The sequence below is a fragment of the Bidens hawaiensis genome, unplaced genomic scaffold, assembly GCF_021521415.1.
Source record: "Bidens hawaiensis isolate Kalapana, Puna unplaced genomic scaffold, B.hawaiensis_p1.1 tig00024985_1, whole genome shotgun sequence".
Taxonomy (NCBI): domain Eukaryota; kingdom Viridiplantae; phylum Streptophyta; class Magnoliopsida; order Asterales; family Asteraceae; genus Bidens; species Bidens hawaiensis.
In genome coordinates, this window is record NW_027493964.1 from 83,910 (window position 1) to 99,626 (window position 15,717).

At 34.0% G+C, this 15,717-nt stretch overlaps 1 protein-coding gene and 1 pseudogene across 1 annotated transcript; one reads left to right on the plus strand and one right to left on the minus strand.

Annotated features, from left to right (window-relative positions):
- The first annotated feature begins 333 nt into the window (after nucleotides 1-333).
- LOC143570426 (phosphoinositide phospholipase C 6-like) lies at nucleotides 334-4,985 on the plus strand. The gene is made up of 9 exons (XM_077056081.1): nucleotides 334-702; nucleotides 1,038-1,234; nucleotides 1,638-1,777; nucleotides 1,864-2,045; nucleotides 2,785-3,161; nucleotides 3,645-3,762; nucleotides 3,835-3,987; nucleotides 4,455-4,541; nucleotides 4,619-4,985. Exons 1-9 carry the CDS (start codon nucleotides 334-336, stop codon nucleotides 4,907-4,909), a joined length of 1,914 nt encoding a protein of 637 aa, XP_076912196.1. The 3' UTR covers nucleotides 4,910-4,985.
- Nucleotides 4,986-12,364: 7,379 nt separating this feature from the next.
- Nucleotides 12,365-13,458, minus strand: LOC143570436 (F-box/kelch-repeat protein At3g23880-like; annotated as a pseudogene).
- Between the last annotated feature and the right edge of the window lie 2,259 nt (nucleotides 13,459-15,717).

Genomic DNA, 15,717 nt, shown 5'->3' on the forward strand with positions numbered 1-15,717 from the left:
TACACACGTACCAGCTTCGCACGTGTTACGCGTCCAAATTCGGGTTACGAATGTACTGTCATCAGGTTTACGCATGTACTTCGCTGAATCACGCAGGCACTGACTATTCTTTAGAAAATAGATGTATGAAATATTTTTATTTGAAAAAAGAAAAGTGGTTTAGGGTACCCCTCCCTTACTAAGGTGTCACGTTATTCAAATAAGCAAAATTAATTTATCTAAGAAAACTAAATAAATAAACAATATAACCTCAAAAAACTCCCAACATAGCATTATAGAACCGTTCCATGCGATCACCATTCTCCATCTTGAAACCCTAATTTTGATAAATGCATGCAAACCCACATGTACCACGATGATGAGAGCAGAGATCAAAGGGTTAAAAGTGGCAAGTATAATTGTTACAAAATGTTCGGCTGTTTTGAACGCAAGTTCAAGATTACCGAACTGGGCCCACCCCCGGACGTGATCGACCTATTCAATACATACACCAATGGTGAATTGGAGATGTCACCGCATAGGTTTTTAAGATTCTTGGTTGAGTTTCAGGGAGATGAAGGGATCACCATTCAGGATGTGGAGCGGATCATGGAGCGGGTTCTTGATCCGTCGCGGGCCGATTTGACCAGATATGTTTTCACTGTTAATGATCTGTTTACTTATCTGTTACTTGATGACATCAATGGCCCCATAAAAACTCAGGTGTGTGTATTTTTATTCAATTCCCTGTTGACTTTTGCTTTGTTTATAAATCATGCTAGTATTTGGTTGAGTTTAATGGTACTTGGTAAATTTTTAGAGACAAAAAAGATTAGAACAACAATGCTAGATGCCAAAAAAAAAAAGATGTACCCACATGAAAAAGATGGAATACAAGTAGAACCTGACTATAGACCATTAGGATCCATTAGAACAACAATGCTAGATGCCAAAAAAAAAAAACACAATCTTTATGTGTTTAGTTGTCTATTTGTGTAAAATATTTATAGCATTTCTATGTTTGCTGTTATGCCAGTTAACAACTCGTATCATTTCAGGCACATCATGACATGACAGCCCCATTGCAACATTATTTTATATACACTGGTCACAACTCATACCTTACTGGAAATCAACTGAGTAGTGATTCTAGTGAGGTACCAATCATAAAGGCACTTAAAAGAGGTGTTCGGGGGATAGAACTTGATATATGGCCAAATAGTACAAAAGATGGAATTGATGTACTCCATGGCAGGTATGCATACCACCTTTTCCGTTCATTTGACTAATGGTGTTAGGTTCGACCCATTTACTTATGAATGGTTTATCTGAGTTGTGCTTTATCTAAAACGGGCCGAACAGGTTGGAAGTCACCCAAAGTCTACATTTAACACATTAAACATTTAAATCACTATTTATTCGAAGGTTCAGATTATTAGTGCATAATATTGCCTTGCAAACATTATCAATGAATTAACTATCTATACATTCTTTTAGAAATGGGCACAAAGTAGACTTGACTTTGCATGTTTCGACTTGACTTTTAATAAAAACGACCCGCTTCAACCCAAAACTTTCTTTGCAAACAGGTTTTTACTTCATATCTCTGTATTACAAGGTTTTGTGTTCGATGCTTTTTTTTTTTAATACGAGAACAGGACGTTGACAACTCCAGTAACACTTGATAAATGCTTAAAGTCGATTAAAGAGCACGCATTTGTTAAGTCTCCGTACCCCGTTATAATCACTTTAGAGGATCATCTTACACCAGATCTTCAAGCTAAAGTTGCAGAGGTTAGTTTTATATTATTCATTGATGCTTGCAGCATAAGAACTTTCTTTATCATTTTAGAGAGACTTAGTATTTCATTTGTGGATTTTTAGATGGTCAAAAGCATTTTTGGGATATGCTATATTTACCAAAGGAAAGTGACAAAGAGGAACTCCCTTCACCGGATGCATTAAAACATCAGATCATTCTTTCAACAAAAGAGCCAAAGGAATACCTTGAATCCAAGAATGTGGACAAAGAACAGTCGTCTGATGATGAGCCGGATGATCAAAAGGTGAGCTGGCTAGAAATTTGTTTATTTTTAAACCATTCAATCAATTTCATTTTTGTTAGGACGCGCTTTGACCTGAGCCATGCTGATACTTTTTTAAAGTAGCCCGGTTTAACCCGAACCCATTTTGCTCACAACCTGCTCTAATCTGAACCTGGTTTGACCTAGGGCTGTAACGGAGCCAAGTGTAGCTGAGCTTGGTTTCGGCTCATTTACAAGCCAAGCCAGCTCAGCTTCTTTATCTTAACAATCTCAAATGTTAAGCACGAGCTTGACTCCTAAAAAGCTTGGGTCGGGCTTGTGACTTGTCGTGCCAGCTCATGTGTTTTTTCTTTTAAAAAAAATTAATATTATATTCTTCACATATACTGACATTTATAAAAAGAAAAAAAGGTGTTATTTTATTATGCATATAATGCGTACTTAACAAACTACAAAATGCCCAATTTATATATATTAAAATTTTGGTTATATTTTTGTGTTATGATTTATATATATTAAAATTTGGGCTTTAATTTAAACGAGCCGAAAAGTGAGCCAACTAAATGAGCCTAATGAGCGAGCCAATGAGCTGAGCTTACCTTGGCTTGGGCCGGGCTCATTTACAAACGAGCCAATTTTGAGTAAGCTTCTTTGAGCGAGTCGCAAGCTTTTTGAACAGCCGTAAATAAACCACACGCTATGGCAGTTGAAAAGTTTAATCACTCTTTGGGTTTGTTTCAACTCGGTTTCCTAATGGCAGAGCAACAGTGATCACGATGCTGCTGCTGCTGATAATGAGAGAGGCAACTCAATCCTTGTCAAAAATAATGTAAGTAATAAATCTTGTGCAAATGAAGCATGCTCTAGCGCAACCCGACCATTATCATTATCGGAAATCCTTGGTGTGGACTATAAAGAAGATGATAATGAAGAAGACGACGACGATGATACTGAAGACGAACACTTTGGGCAAAAAACGACCCTTGAATACAAACATCTCATTGCTATTCGTGCTTCCAAACCAAAAAATGGAACAAGAAATGCACTAAGGGATGAGCCCGGGAAAGTGAAACGTCTTAGTGTGAGTGAAGATTCCCTTCTAAAAGCTGCAAATCTTTATGGAGATGATATTGTCAGGTAAACCAATAACAATAATTTTTGAGCGCTTAAATCTAACTATATACACACACAAGAAAAAATATATCATTCATTTTTCAATCTTTAAAGCTTTTAAAATATAAGTAAATGATTGAAAACTAATGTTTATCCATCTCCCTTAAAATTCAAAAAAAAAATATATGAATAAATTTCATTTATGTATGTAACCTAAATATGTGTGGTTATTTGTATGCAATATATACCTACACAATGTGTATGTAAACATTTCAAAGTTAAAAAATCACATGTGCATGTAAAAACTAATTTTTTTAGAAAATATGAACCATTAGTAAAAAGTTAAAACGATTTAGATTTGTTATCGCAATAATCTAGTGTTCTGGAATAATACTTTCAAAGTCCCCTAAATAATACTTACAATGCTAATTACGTTTTTGACATTCGAATGAAAGCAAGTGGCTAGTTCTTCTGTTTGAGACTAAATAGGGGTTCACTTGCATATAGATTCACTCAAAAGTACATCCTCCGCGTGTTTCCAAAGGGAACACGGGTCACCTCTACAAACTTTAAACCACTTACTGCATGGATGCATGGCACTCAAATGGTTGCCTTCAATATGCAGGTGAGTTTGGAAGTCAAATTTCTTGTTGAATCGTTTTTGTTTATTTCTTACATATTTATTGATTGTAATTAGGGGTATGGGAGATCGCTATGGATGATGCATGGTATGTTCAAAGCAAATGGAGGGTGCGGTTATCTTAGAAAGCCCGATTTTCTTATGAACAAGGGCCCAAATGATGAAGTATTTGACCCCAAGGCAGAATTACCAGCGAAGAAAACCTTGAAGGTTAATACGTCATTAATAAATATTGTATGTAATTTAGGGTTAAGCCCAATTAATCAGCAGGATTAGGGGTGTGCACGAAACCAAACTGTAACCAGAATAACTTAACTGACATAAACGAACACAATAAAAACCGACGGTTTGGTTTTGTGTGAAACTGAATACCAAAAAAACGAAACGAAATACTTCCAAAAGCCATAAACCGAGTTTTAATTTTTGGTTCGAATTGAGCCAAAACCGACCCAAAGCCGACTTATGCACATCCCTGTGGCCTAGTTAGGGTTAGGGGCCGTCTGGCACATTACGGAAGGATTTTATATTATTATGTGTCCTAATGAACCAGTGTGCATGAGTATATAACCCTTACGAGCTTAACACTAAGTTACATACAGAATTTATCAGTCATTCAATTTGTTTCTTGGATTTCAAGAGCCTCAGTATACGCTATAAAGATGTGTTTTTATTTTCAGGTGAAAGTGTATATGGGCGACGGGTGGTGTTTGGATTTTAGTCAGACTCACTTTGATTCATACTCACCACCAGATTTCTACACGAAGGTTTTTATATTTCCTTATGAAATAAGATTCAAGGCATCTAAACAAGTTTTAACAACCTCAAACAATATGATCAACAGGTCTCCATGGCTGGAGTATCTGCGGATGTGGCAAAGAAGAAAACCAAAGTAATTGGAGATGACTGGACACCTGTATGGAATGAAGAATTCACATTCCCATTGACAGTCCCAGAGCTCGCTTTACTTGAGATTGCAGTACAAGAATACGATGTAGACAGCGATGACTTTGCGGGTCAAACATGTTTGCCCGTCTCTGAACTGAGACAGGGGATTCGTGTGGTTCCGCTTCATAATAAGAAAGGAGAGAAATTTAAATCTGTAAAGCTTCTTATGCGATTTTCGTTTGTATAAACATAATCACAGTGATCTTTATGCAAAAGTAGGAAATTTTTAACCTTTTACAAGAACTTGATGAATATTGTTTTTAAGATATATTCTTGATACAAAGAATACCAATAAAAAATTACAATAGTTTAAAAGACGGTTTTCTTGAGAGCGCAAAACGGAAATTTTTAAACTTTACATATGATTACATAGTGATCATTAAAGTGGATTAGATGTAACTTATGTGCAAATTTCGATAGATTGGGATAAAACATACATAACTTGCAATTTGCTAAAAGTGAATAAGGCCAAAATGTGTGGTTTGATTGTTTAATATTAGATCATTGACTAGGATTGTATCCAGTACTAGAGATGCACAAACCGGTTTAAATCTCAAAACTGGTTTGGTTTGCTCAACAAAAATCAAAACCGGTTTATGATCGGTTTCGGTTCGGGTTGAAACCGGTTTATTGCCATGGTAGGATCGGTAGGGGTGAGCAAGATAAGGGTCATACTCTTGAAACCCTTTTACCCGACACGCAAAACCCTTAACTAGACCCGAATATATAATATGGGTAAGGTAAAGGGTATTTAAATTTCACCTTAAAGGGTAAAAGGGTTTCAAGGGTCTGACCCTTTTTCAAACTATTGACCTGTTTACTAGTTTCTAGATAGATATACATCATATTCGCGATTAATCTGAAATGTAGGAAAGGTTTGTATTTTATATATGATTCATCATAAATTTTCCAACTACTAAGAAAAATAAAAATAAAAAGGCCATACTACTGATTGGAAACATATATATATATATATATATATATATATGAAAATCACTGAATTGTTCTCTACATGTAATGTGTGAACGTGAATATTATTTTCATCAGTTCAAATGGTTGATAAACTTTCGAACTTAGAGTATACTGTGTTATTAAATGAAAATATAATCGTTCTAGGATTCATATATTAAAATCAATATGAGATATGCAACTAGTAAATGCAGAAAAAGAGTTGCGATTACAGTTTTAAAGGGTAAAGGGTTGGACCCTTGAAACCTATATTTATACCCGATTCTTTTATTGTTTAGAGGGTAGGGTCTCGGGTCCACATTTCTTCCTAAAAGGGTAAAGGGTCCGGGTAGGGTATCAGTTAAAAGGGTAGGGTCTTACCCTTTAAACAGTCTTAAAGATCGGTTTCGGTTCGGGTTTTGATCGGTTTTTGCCCGGTTTTGGCCGGTTTCGGTTCGGTTTACCAGTTTGGAACCGGTTTTGGTGGAGAAAACTACAAACTGGTTCCGAACCTACGGTTTCAATCGGTTCCAAACCGATTTCTACATAATCGGTTTCAAACCGGTTCGGTTTAGGTTCAGTTTTCGGGTCGGTTCGGTTAACCGGTTTATTTGCCCACTTCTATCCAGTACTAGTGACTTGTTAAAAATAGGTATGATTATAATATATATATATATATATATATATATATATATATATATATATATATATATAACATGATCAAATGCATTTTATTCTTAACATGAAATCAGTGAGAACCATGCTGTTATTATTAGGTTTGTTTTTATAAGTGTTTGCTGTTATTTTTTGTTCGTATTTGCTAATTTTCGATTATGAGACGTTATAAGTATTTGCTTATTTGTATTTTGTTGTTATTATTAGATTTTTTCTTTTGCTGATATAATTATTTGTTGGTATTTGCTGTTGTTATTTTGTTATTGATTTTGATTCTTTTGTTGTAATTTTTAGGTTTTTTTCCTTGTTATTGTAAATAATTGTTCATGTAGATTGGTATTGTAGTTGATATTGTTTCTTACGTTCTCATTTTTGTATAAATTGATATTATTTTCTGCGTTCTCATGTTAAGACTAAAATACACATGAACCTTCCCCTATATATATATATATATATATATATAGGGTTAAGTTCATGAGAGAAATTATGTTAGTGTGAGAAATCATTTCAACCAATCAAAAATTTTCTTTTGTTTTTTACTTTTAATTAAACCTAGGGGTATAATGGTAAAGAATTTAACCTATTATCTTTGGTAACTATTAAATTTATAGAAGTTTCATTATTATTCCACCTTTATTAATTTATTAATTTGCTAATGACGTTTACAGTTATAACTCTTTTATTTTAATCATAAATCATTTCCAAACCATTCATTTTTTGTATCCTAATTAAATTAAAAAAAAAACACTATGATTCTTTTATATTTCATTATCCTACACTCACCTACACACTGCAACAATTCCTTCACAATTCCTACACCAAGATTATTTTTAATCTGCTCATCCAACATTCTTTATTTTTAATTAAATTGCATTACTTGTGTAGGTGAATACCACAGTTCAATAATCACCAAAATTTTTTTAATCTCCTCACATAGTGCAGTAATTCCTACACCAAGATTATTTTTAATTTGCTCATCCTACATTCTTTATATTTAATTAAATTACGTTACTTGTGTAGTTGAATATCACAGTTCAATAATCCCTACACCAAGACTTTTTTATCTCCGCATCCCATATTATCTATTTTTAATTATATTATGTCACTTGTGTAGGCAAATTTATTATCATTCATCTACATAGTGTAATAATCCCTATACAATGAAATTATTCATACACTCCAACGTATTTATGTTGAAATAATCCCCACATAATCCAATATTAATATTAATATTATTCATTGAGTTGAAGTAATTCCTACAAAAAGAAAACCAAAAAAAAAAACCCAACAATTTATGTAAAATTTGGAATAATAAACACAGATCAGACGATAATCCCATAGTTTGTTTTCAAATTTCAAAATTTGGATTTTAGAAAGAATCATTTTGTATATATTCTCTGTTTAATAAATGATTATTGTCCAAGCAAAAAGTCCATGATGCCATTGTTTTTAAAAACCTTCCATACTTTGCTTTCTTAGTTATTACGAGTTTGCCATCATATTATATGCCATTGATTAGATAAATCAACGGCTCAGATTTATTTCTCTTATTTCTCGTACTAATATGATTTCTCTCATGAACCATCCCCTATATATATATATATGGGAGATTTCAAATGAGAAACCTTTTGAGTTTTAAGAACTCGAAAGAACTCAACGTAACGATTTTTTTTTTCGAAATTTTTTTTACACATGCGTAATATATGTAGGTTACATATACGTAAAAAAAATTACATAATTTTTTACGCACTGAGTCGACTTTTTACACTTGTGTAACGGACGAAAAATTTTGTCTAATCACTTACATATTTATTCTCCCTCCTACTTTGACTTTTTGGTCATATTTAATCTCAACCACATATTCCAATCCATTTAATTAAATGTGTGGCCAAGAATTGAGTTGTTAAGTTCTTAAAATTCAACATGGTTCTCAAAATATCCCTCCCCTATATATATATATATATATATATATATATATATATTATTTTCCAATTTTTGTTAAAAGCAATGATGTTTACATTGAAATAATATGAAAACGGTCAACATAATGCGCTGCTAGCTTGTTGGATGCATGCTTTTTTTTCCCCTAAAAAGGTTGTTTGATGCGCTGCTAGATGATACGTTGAATCACGTGAAGGAAGGCGTGGCATAAAGAAAGATGACACACATTTGTGTGTCATATGTTTTCATGTTTAAAGTTCTACTCAGCACCAATTTTCTAATGGTTGTGACTTGCAACTTGTTGGGCAATTTCAGAATGCAATAGATGAAAGAATAAACACAACAATGAATTTGATAAACTTGTTCGTATAAGAATGATCGTAATCGTACAGATTTACAACCCTACTTGGGTTTTTATAGACATACTAATTACATACTAGACCCGAAGACTTTACAAATATACATACTAGACATAAACTATACTTTCTAAAATAACTAAAAGACCCCTAATATTTAGTTTATATTTCAAAACTCCCCCTTAAACTAAATATAGTTTAAAGAGGGTCTTCAATTTTCTTGCTTTTTCACAGCAATGCGACCGGTTCATCATCATGGATGAGATTGGACTCTTGCTCCTTGTTCTTCCATTTGGTGCATTCTTTTGCGAAATGACCGACTTCTCCACATTCATAACACTTGAACTTGCTTTTGTCCTTATTTCCTCAGTCCATGCCTCTTCCATATCCACTTGCTTCTTTATTAGAATTCTACCACGTCTTCTACCACGACCTTGATTGCTTGAACTTGCCATTAAAACTCGTCCCTGATCATTATCTTCTGGTTCGTCTTGGCTTTTAAGATGTTCTTCAAACGCCTTTACTCTTCCTACCGCTTCTACAAATGGCATCGTGTCTATCTCTTGATATTGTTCGATAGTTGCCACAATTGGTAGAAATTTCTTTGGAATCGAGATAAGCAGTTTCCTCATGAGTGCCTTATCTTTCAAAGTACCACCAAGAGTTTTAAACTTGGTTTGCAAACTGCTTAACTTTCCCGAAAAATCACTTACGGTTTCATTTGACCTCATCTTTAGAGCCTCTAATTCACTTCTCAACGTTTGTAAACGTGCCTTTTGAACTAGATCGGCTCCAAGATATTTGACTTTGATCGAGTCCCAAACTTCCTTTGCAGTCGAGTATTGAGCGACTTGCATTAAAAAATCTTCCGGTAATGTTTGGAAGATCATGGCTTTTGTGGTATTCATCTTCTTTTCATACACAATTTCGGTTTCAACCTTTTCATCAATTATTTCCCAAAGGTCATATGCTTTCAACATTGTTTCCATCAACAATACCCAAGTCATGTAATTTGTCTCATTTAGTTTGGGACACTGAAGTGAAATATTTCCTTGTTCATGAGTTGATGTTGAAGCACTTTCTTTCTTTTTATTGCTTGCCATATTTTTATGTTTTACCACGAAGGATTTATGTACCATGAAGGATTTGATCAAAAAATATCCAACCAACTTGCTAATTGGACTTTTAATTTTGATCAACTTGCTATACTTGCCTCTGGCCTACTTGCTAACCAGATTTTATGTGCTCCTGACCGACTTGCTAATCAGGTTTTTATGCACTAACTTGCTCTTTGAACCAAAGGTTCAACTTGCTACAAACCAAACGGGTTTGTTTTATCTTGCTATGAACCGCAAGGGTTCGTTTTAACTTGCTATGAACCACGTAGGTTCTGTACGTGCTATAAACCACACGGGTTTTGACTTGCTAACGATAACGTACATGTTTCTTGCAATATGAACATACAACGAAACGAATTCGTTTATGTATATTCTTGCAATCTTTCAGCAAGTTTCTGATTCTTTTTTTTTAATTCCTTCTTTGGTTTGGTGATTGCAGGCAACTAGTTTAATTCTAGAACTTTGCCTTCTAGATGCAACAATCAATAATCACCAAATAATTAAGAAATTTTCGACAAAGCCTTTCTTGATGAAAGAAACCAACAAAAGGAACAATTTCTTTCCTTTGTCCTTTTGATTTTATTCCTTTTTTGTTGCCCAAAACTTCAAAAAAAGTCAACGAACAATAACACCAATTTGTGTACGATGTCCAATACCAAAACAGGAACAACAATCACTACTCACGTGATTGATTTCTTCCCAGTTTCTCAACTTTTCTGATTCAATATACTTGATTCGAGTTCTTGTGCCGAATTTTAAGAAAACGTATCTGATGGCACAGAAATACAAAGCCCAAATGGTCTTGTTTCACTAACACAAGAACACAGTTGCTTCTTTCTAATGAAATCAGAAATTGATATTCAATTTTAATTCAATGATTTCAAAAATATGACCACTGCTTGTGATTTCTTGACCCACAACAAACAAATAAGCCCTTTCAATTCTCTTGCAATGATCAATCTGGTACAAAAGACCAGAAAGTGATTATGTGAAATCTATTGGACAATCAAGACTGAATTTGTTAATCAATCTGTCAATTGTACAAGAACAAAAGAATGATTGATTCCTTTCAATTCAGATTCTTGGCTTTTCTTATCAGAAATCAATTCACGATTTTATTTTTCTGATCAAGAAACACAACCAACAAACAAAACCGATTCAATTCACAGATCGAATCAAGAAATACAACCAACAGACAAAACCGATTCAATACACAGATCGATGGTTGCTTTCTCTTCTTCCCGGTTTCAAAACCTGGCTTTGATACCACTGTTGGGCAATTTCAGAATGCAATAGATGAAAGAATAAACACAACAATGAATTTGATAAACTTGTTCGTATAAGAATGATCGTAATCGTACAGATTTACAACCCTACTTGGGTTTTTATAGACATACTAATTACATACTAGACCCCTAGACTTTACAAATAACATACTAGACATAAACTATACTTTCTAAAATAACTAAAAGACCCCTAATATTTAGTTTATATTTCAACACAACTTAGGGGAGGGTGCATCACAAGTTAAAGGAAGTTATGCCCTGTGAATCTGTGATTGTGAATACATTTTTGGACACACCAATACATATATATACTTGTAAGAAAACAAGAGATTGTAGAGAGAAATTGGTGTATATTACTCATAAACATGTTTACACTATACAATAGCATGAAGAAACTTAATAACATACACTAATGGTATTATTGATTTAATAAAATGGCTCAAACAAATTAGAGTAAAAGATCACTATCTGCTATTTACCATACATTAGCCAAAATTAAGGTTTATGTTTCCTTCCATTTTCTATGGGTTAACCCATATATTGGGTTCATTCACACTTCACTGAGCCACTTTAATTTTTCTGCACAATTACGTTCATACAATATACGTATGGCATACTATGGGGCCTATTTTTCAAGGTTTGTAAACCCTTAAGAGAATAGAATATTACATTGGCTGTGAAATAAAGAAGATTTGGATCTCAATAATGATTGTAGGAGTTTCACAGTGGTGTATCAAAACTGAAACGGGTCAAGTGTGCCAAAATAAATCTGCCAGTATATATAGTGAAATAACGGGGCAATATATAGACAACTATAATGAAATCGTTACCACCGAATCTATGTGTTATATTGAGTTTGAATTTGGCTTCAGAAAAGATGATACTAGTCATTAGAACAATGCTAGCAACTGAATCACACAGAAAGTATCATTAAAAACTTGACGGGACGTTAATGTGCTTCAAGCTGACTGCTTTCTGTACACAAATCAGCCCTGCAACTGGTGTATGCATGTGACTGTTAAATAAAAATCTAGCATTTACTCATATACTAATTAAGCATGTTATAATTTATAATAGAATGATAATAGGAAAGGATATTTTTCAGGTATGATATTGGATTGGAAGCTAGACTAAAAGCTATAAATGCTATTCATGTGATATATATAGACTATAGAGGCTTCGTAGCATTGATATTTTTAACTAATAAATGTTCTGTATTTATGAAAATAAAAAGAAAGAAAGAAATAAATAAAACAGCACAAAAACGAAAAGGTTAGAATGAAACAATAGATGCATGATAAAACATGGCCAACATGATCTATAAAAGAATGATAGAATCAGGGTAATTAAGCAGAAGTAATGATTCTGTGTAGGAGGTCGTCATGAAGGCCGAACCATAAATCCCAAGATCATTAATATGTTTTGAGTCGGGATTATAAACTTCAAGTTTTCTCGTATAAATACCACCACGTAGGCACCATTGTCCGATTATCGGTTGGCCATTCTTCCGAAATCCAATTATTCTACTATCTTCCAAGTTAAGCGTAACAGTGAATAGTTTTGTAAACGAGGATTTTGGACCACCATTTTTCAACATCTTCCATACGTCACAAGCTCCTTTCCCTGCATCATCTTCACCGTAGTTAAGCATGGCAAGAGACTCGTTGAGTTTAAATATGCGTGGACCGAGCACCCTTCTAGGGCTTGCTAAACCATCCGGAAGATCTACCTCTCCAAATTCTTCACTTGTCAAGTCAAATGAAATAATCCTACATTCTTTGTAGCCATATCATAAGCATGCCAATGAATAACCCCATCAATGACTACTTGGGGATCTGAAAACTCAAGTGATTTATAAGGCAGATTCCATGATACACTCCTCCACGCCATAGAGCTTAATGTCATAACCTCAGCCAGCCAATTATCACGTTTAATCCTGACGATCTTAAGGTCGCTAGTTTTAGGACAAACCCCAAAACCAGTAGCATCAAATCCATACGGCAACATTATACGAATAGATTTTCTAATTGATGGATTCCAAATAACCAGAAGTAGCGTCTTTTGATCCATATCAAAGCTGTACAAACACACCAATCCGTGAGAACAATCGAGCATTAATGCATAACTTGCTAGCTTAACGATTGGAGGAACAGTAGGATAAAACTTGTGTAGAGGGAAACTATCATCATCAACAATAGAAACACATTCGTCCTGACAAGAAGATTCTGCCTTGTATGTTATCAGTAGATGATGGAGCAGCTGAGCCTGGTTGACGTTGTGATCGGAGATAAACGTAGAGCTTTCGATAACAGACTTCCACTGTTTCGAAACCGATCTGAATCGAATAATAGATTTGACAGGAAGAAGCTTGATGATTTCAATTTGGATATCCAAAGGAATGTTGGCAGACATTGTCACTTCAGTTTGATTTTTAGGTTTTCTGTTAGTAGGATTTTATAACAATAACTAACGTGGATGACAAGATTTGTAGCCCATGAAGATTTGTAGCCCGTTTAACTTGATCGAAATTTTAGTTCACGCTTGTCAAGATTTGTAGCCCGATTAACTCCTATATTCCTCTTATAGATAAGAAAGAAAAAACTAAAAAAAAACCTGCGCATTGTAGTGTCAAACCAAATTCGATTGATATCCGGTTAAGTCACCCGAGCAAACAAAAAAACAGTTTATCAATACCCATATACAACAAATTAACCATTTAAAACAACAAAAAGTGACGAACCAACACGAATTGGACGGTAGCAACGATAGCAAGAAAAATACAGGTGCTTAATTTTACGGCGTTGAACCGATGCGAATTGATAGGTATCAACAATATCGGCAAGTAATCGTAAACCTATAATAATAATAATAACAACAATATGACCAAAAAATTTAAAAAAAAAAATTATGAGGTGGCAACATGAGATTGGACACATCTAACAAACCGCAGCACAAAGCCATGGTTATCAAATCTATCACACGGAGACCATGGGAGAAACTAACAAACACGCATACAAAATAAATGGAAAGGTAGTCGTTGACTTGGTCACCACCTTTCAATCTCTATATTGGATGGGTTTTCTGATTACTCGATGTCTCTAGAGAGTGGCGAATCTAGAGCATAAACTCAGGGGTAGTGTAATTTTTTTAGCGCACTTTAAAAAAAAACACGATAATAAATAAAGATAAACGTTTACCTAACAAATTTCTCCTCATCGACATTTGCAAGCTTGAAATCGAAACATTACATCATCTTCTGTTACTTTATCATTAGACTATGTGTTGTAGTTGAAGCCGATCAATGGATTTATCCTATCACATTACGCTACATGCTGCTGGCTGGACTGGACCCTTCACCCCTACCCACTTGCGCTTATGTTTACTTGAGCTTGTTGTGGTAAGTTAGTCGTTAGCGTTAGCACCCCTATCCATTCACTCCACTCCAATTCGCGACCGCTATCCAAATCACAATTGCCCGTTAACGCCTCCCATGGTTGGACCATATTGTGGTGTTCGTGATCTATGTGGCAACGGGACGGGGCTAGCACCCCTCGTTAAATGACCACAACGCACTGTCTTAGCAATATTTGAACTATGACCAATATCATCATTTTCTTGGAATTTTAAAAAAAAATCTAATAAGCACTTGCTTAGAATTTGGTTTCATCTTCCAACTTTCAAGTACCCTAATCTTAAAAGAAACAAAATATAAACCATAATCAAATAAACAATAACTATAAAATTATAAACGAACCCTTATCCTAATTCCTAAACTCCAATTTCATCCTAATTCTCTCTTTTAAGTTTCAAGTTCTTTATATATACAAAACTAACTTTTGAACCCATGTATTACATGGGATTTGTCAAAGTGTAAATTATTACAATGAATTATTTGAAACAAATAATTTCTTTAAAAATTTTAAAGGGAACCCTAAAAACATGATTATATTAAAAATGCATTACAAATACTTCTTTGTACAACATTTGACATAGTTTGATAACTTCGATTAGAGTCTGCTCACCACTCTACCTAAACAAATTTTGACTCGAATCATTTCGACGAAAACCAAAACATTACCCGTTTCAACCTAAACCTATTTTGACCTAACTCACTTTCACACAAATCTGTCATGAAGAAACCTAGTATGAACCGAACTTGTTTTTGAGCTAAACAAAATTGTTTTTTTTAATTGGCTCGTTTTGACTTGAACTCATTTACTCAAATCAGTTGTGACCTTAACTAATCATGTCTCATTGACCCATTCAGTAGAAAATACCCCGGAAGCTCACTCCTTTTATGCTATACGAGCATCCAAAATCCCTTTACCTAACATAATATACAAACCTTATGCCATAATATCCCATATAAAGTCACATAACCTGATTAAACATGAAAAGTCACTATTTTAACATGTTACGAAAAGACTCTAATCTCTATAATTGTTTTGTAGTAACAAACTCATCTCACCATCTCTAATAGTTTATACACAAAAAGTGATACATTTGATTCAAACATAATACAATTACCCGTTAAAAACATGCATCAATTACTTAATATCTCAATGTTGTATTTAAAAGCTCAAAACAACATTCACAAATCAATCATTATAATAAACTCAAATCTCAATGTTTTACTCAAGATTTCGTAATTATCCAAAAATATCATAACAA

Bases quoted from the DNA above. Each gene is read 5' to 3' on its own strand.
- LOC143570426 (XM_077056081.1), top strand. From the start codon at position 334: ATGCAAACCCACATGTACCACGATGATGAGAGCAGAGATCAAAGGGTT. The intron at 703-1,037 runs GTGTGTGTATTT...GTATCATTTCAG, and splicing joins ATGGCCCCATAAAAACTCAG to GCACATCATGACATGACAGC. The intron at 3,988-4,454 runs GTTAATACGTCA...TTTTATTTTCAG, and splicing joins CAGCGAAGAAAACCTTGAAG to GTGAAAGTGTATATGGGCGA.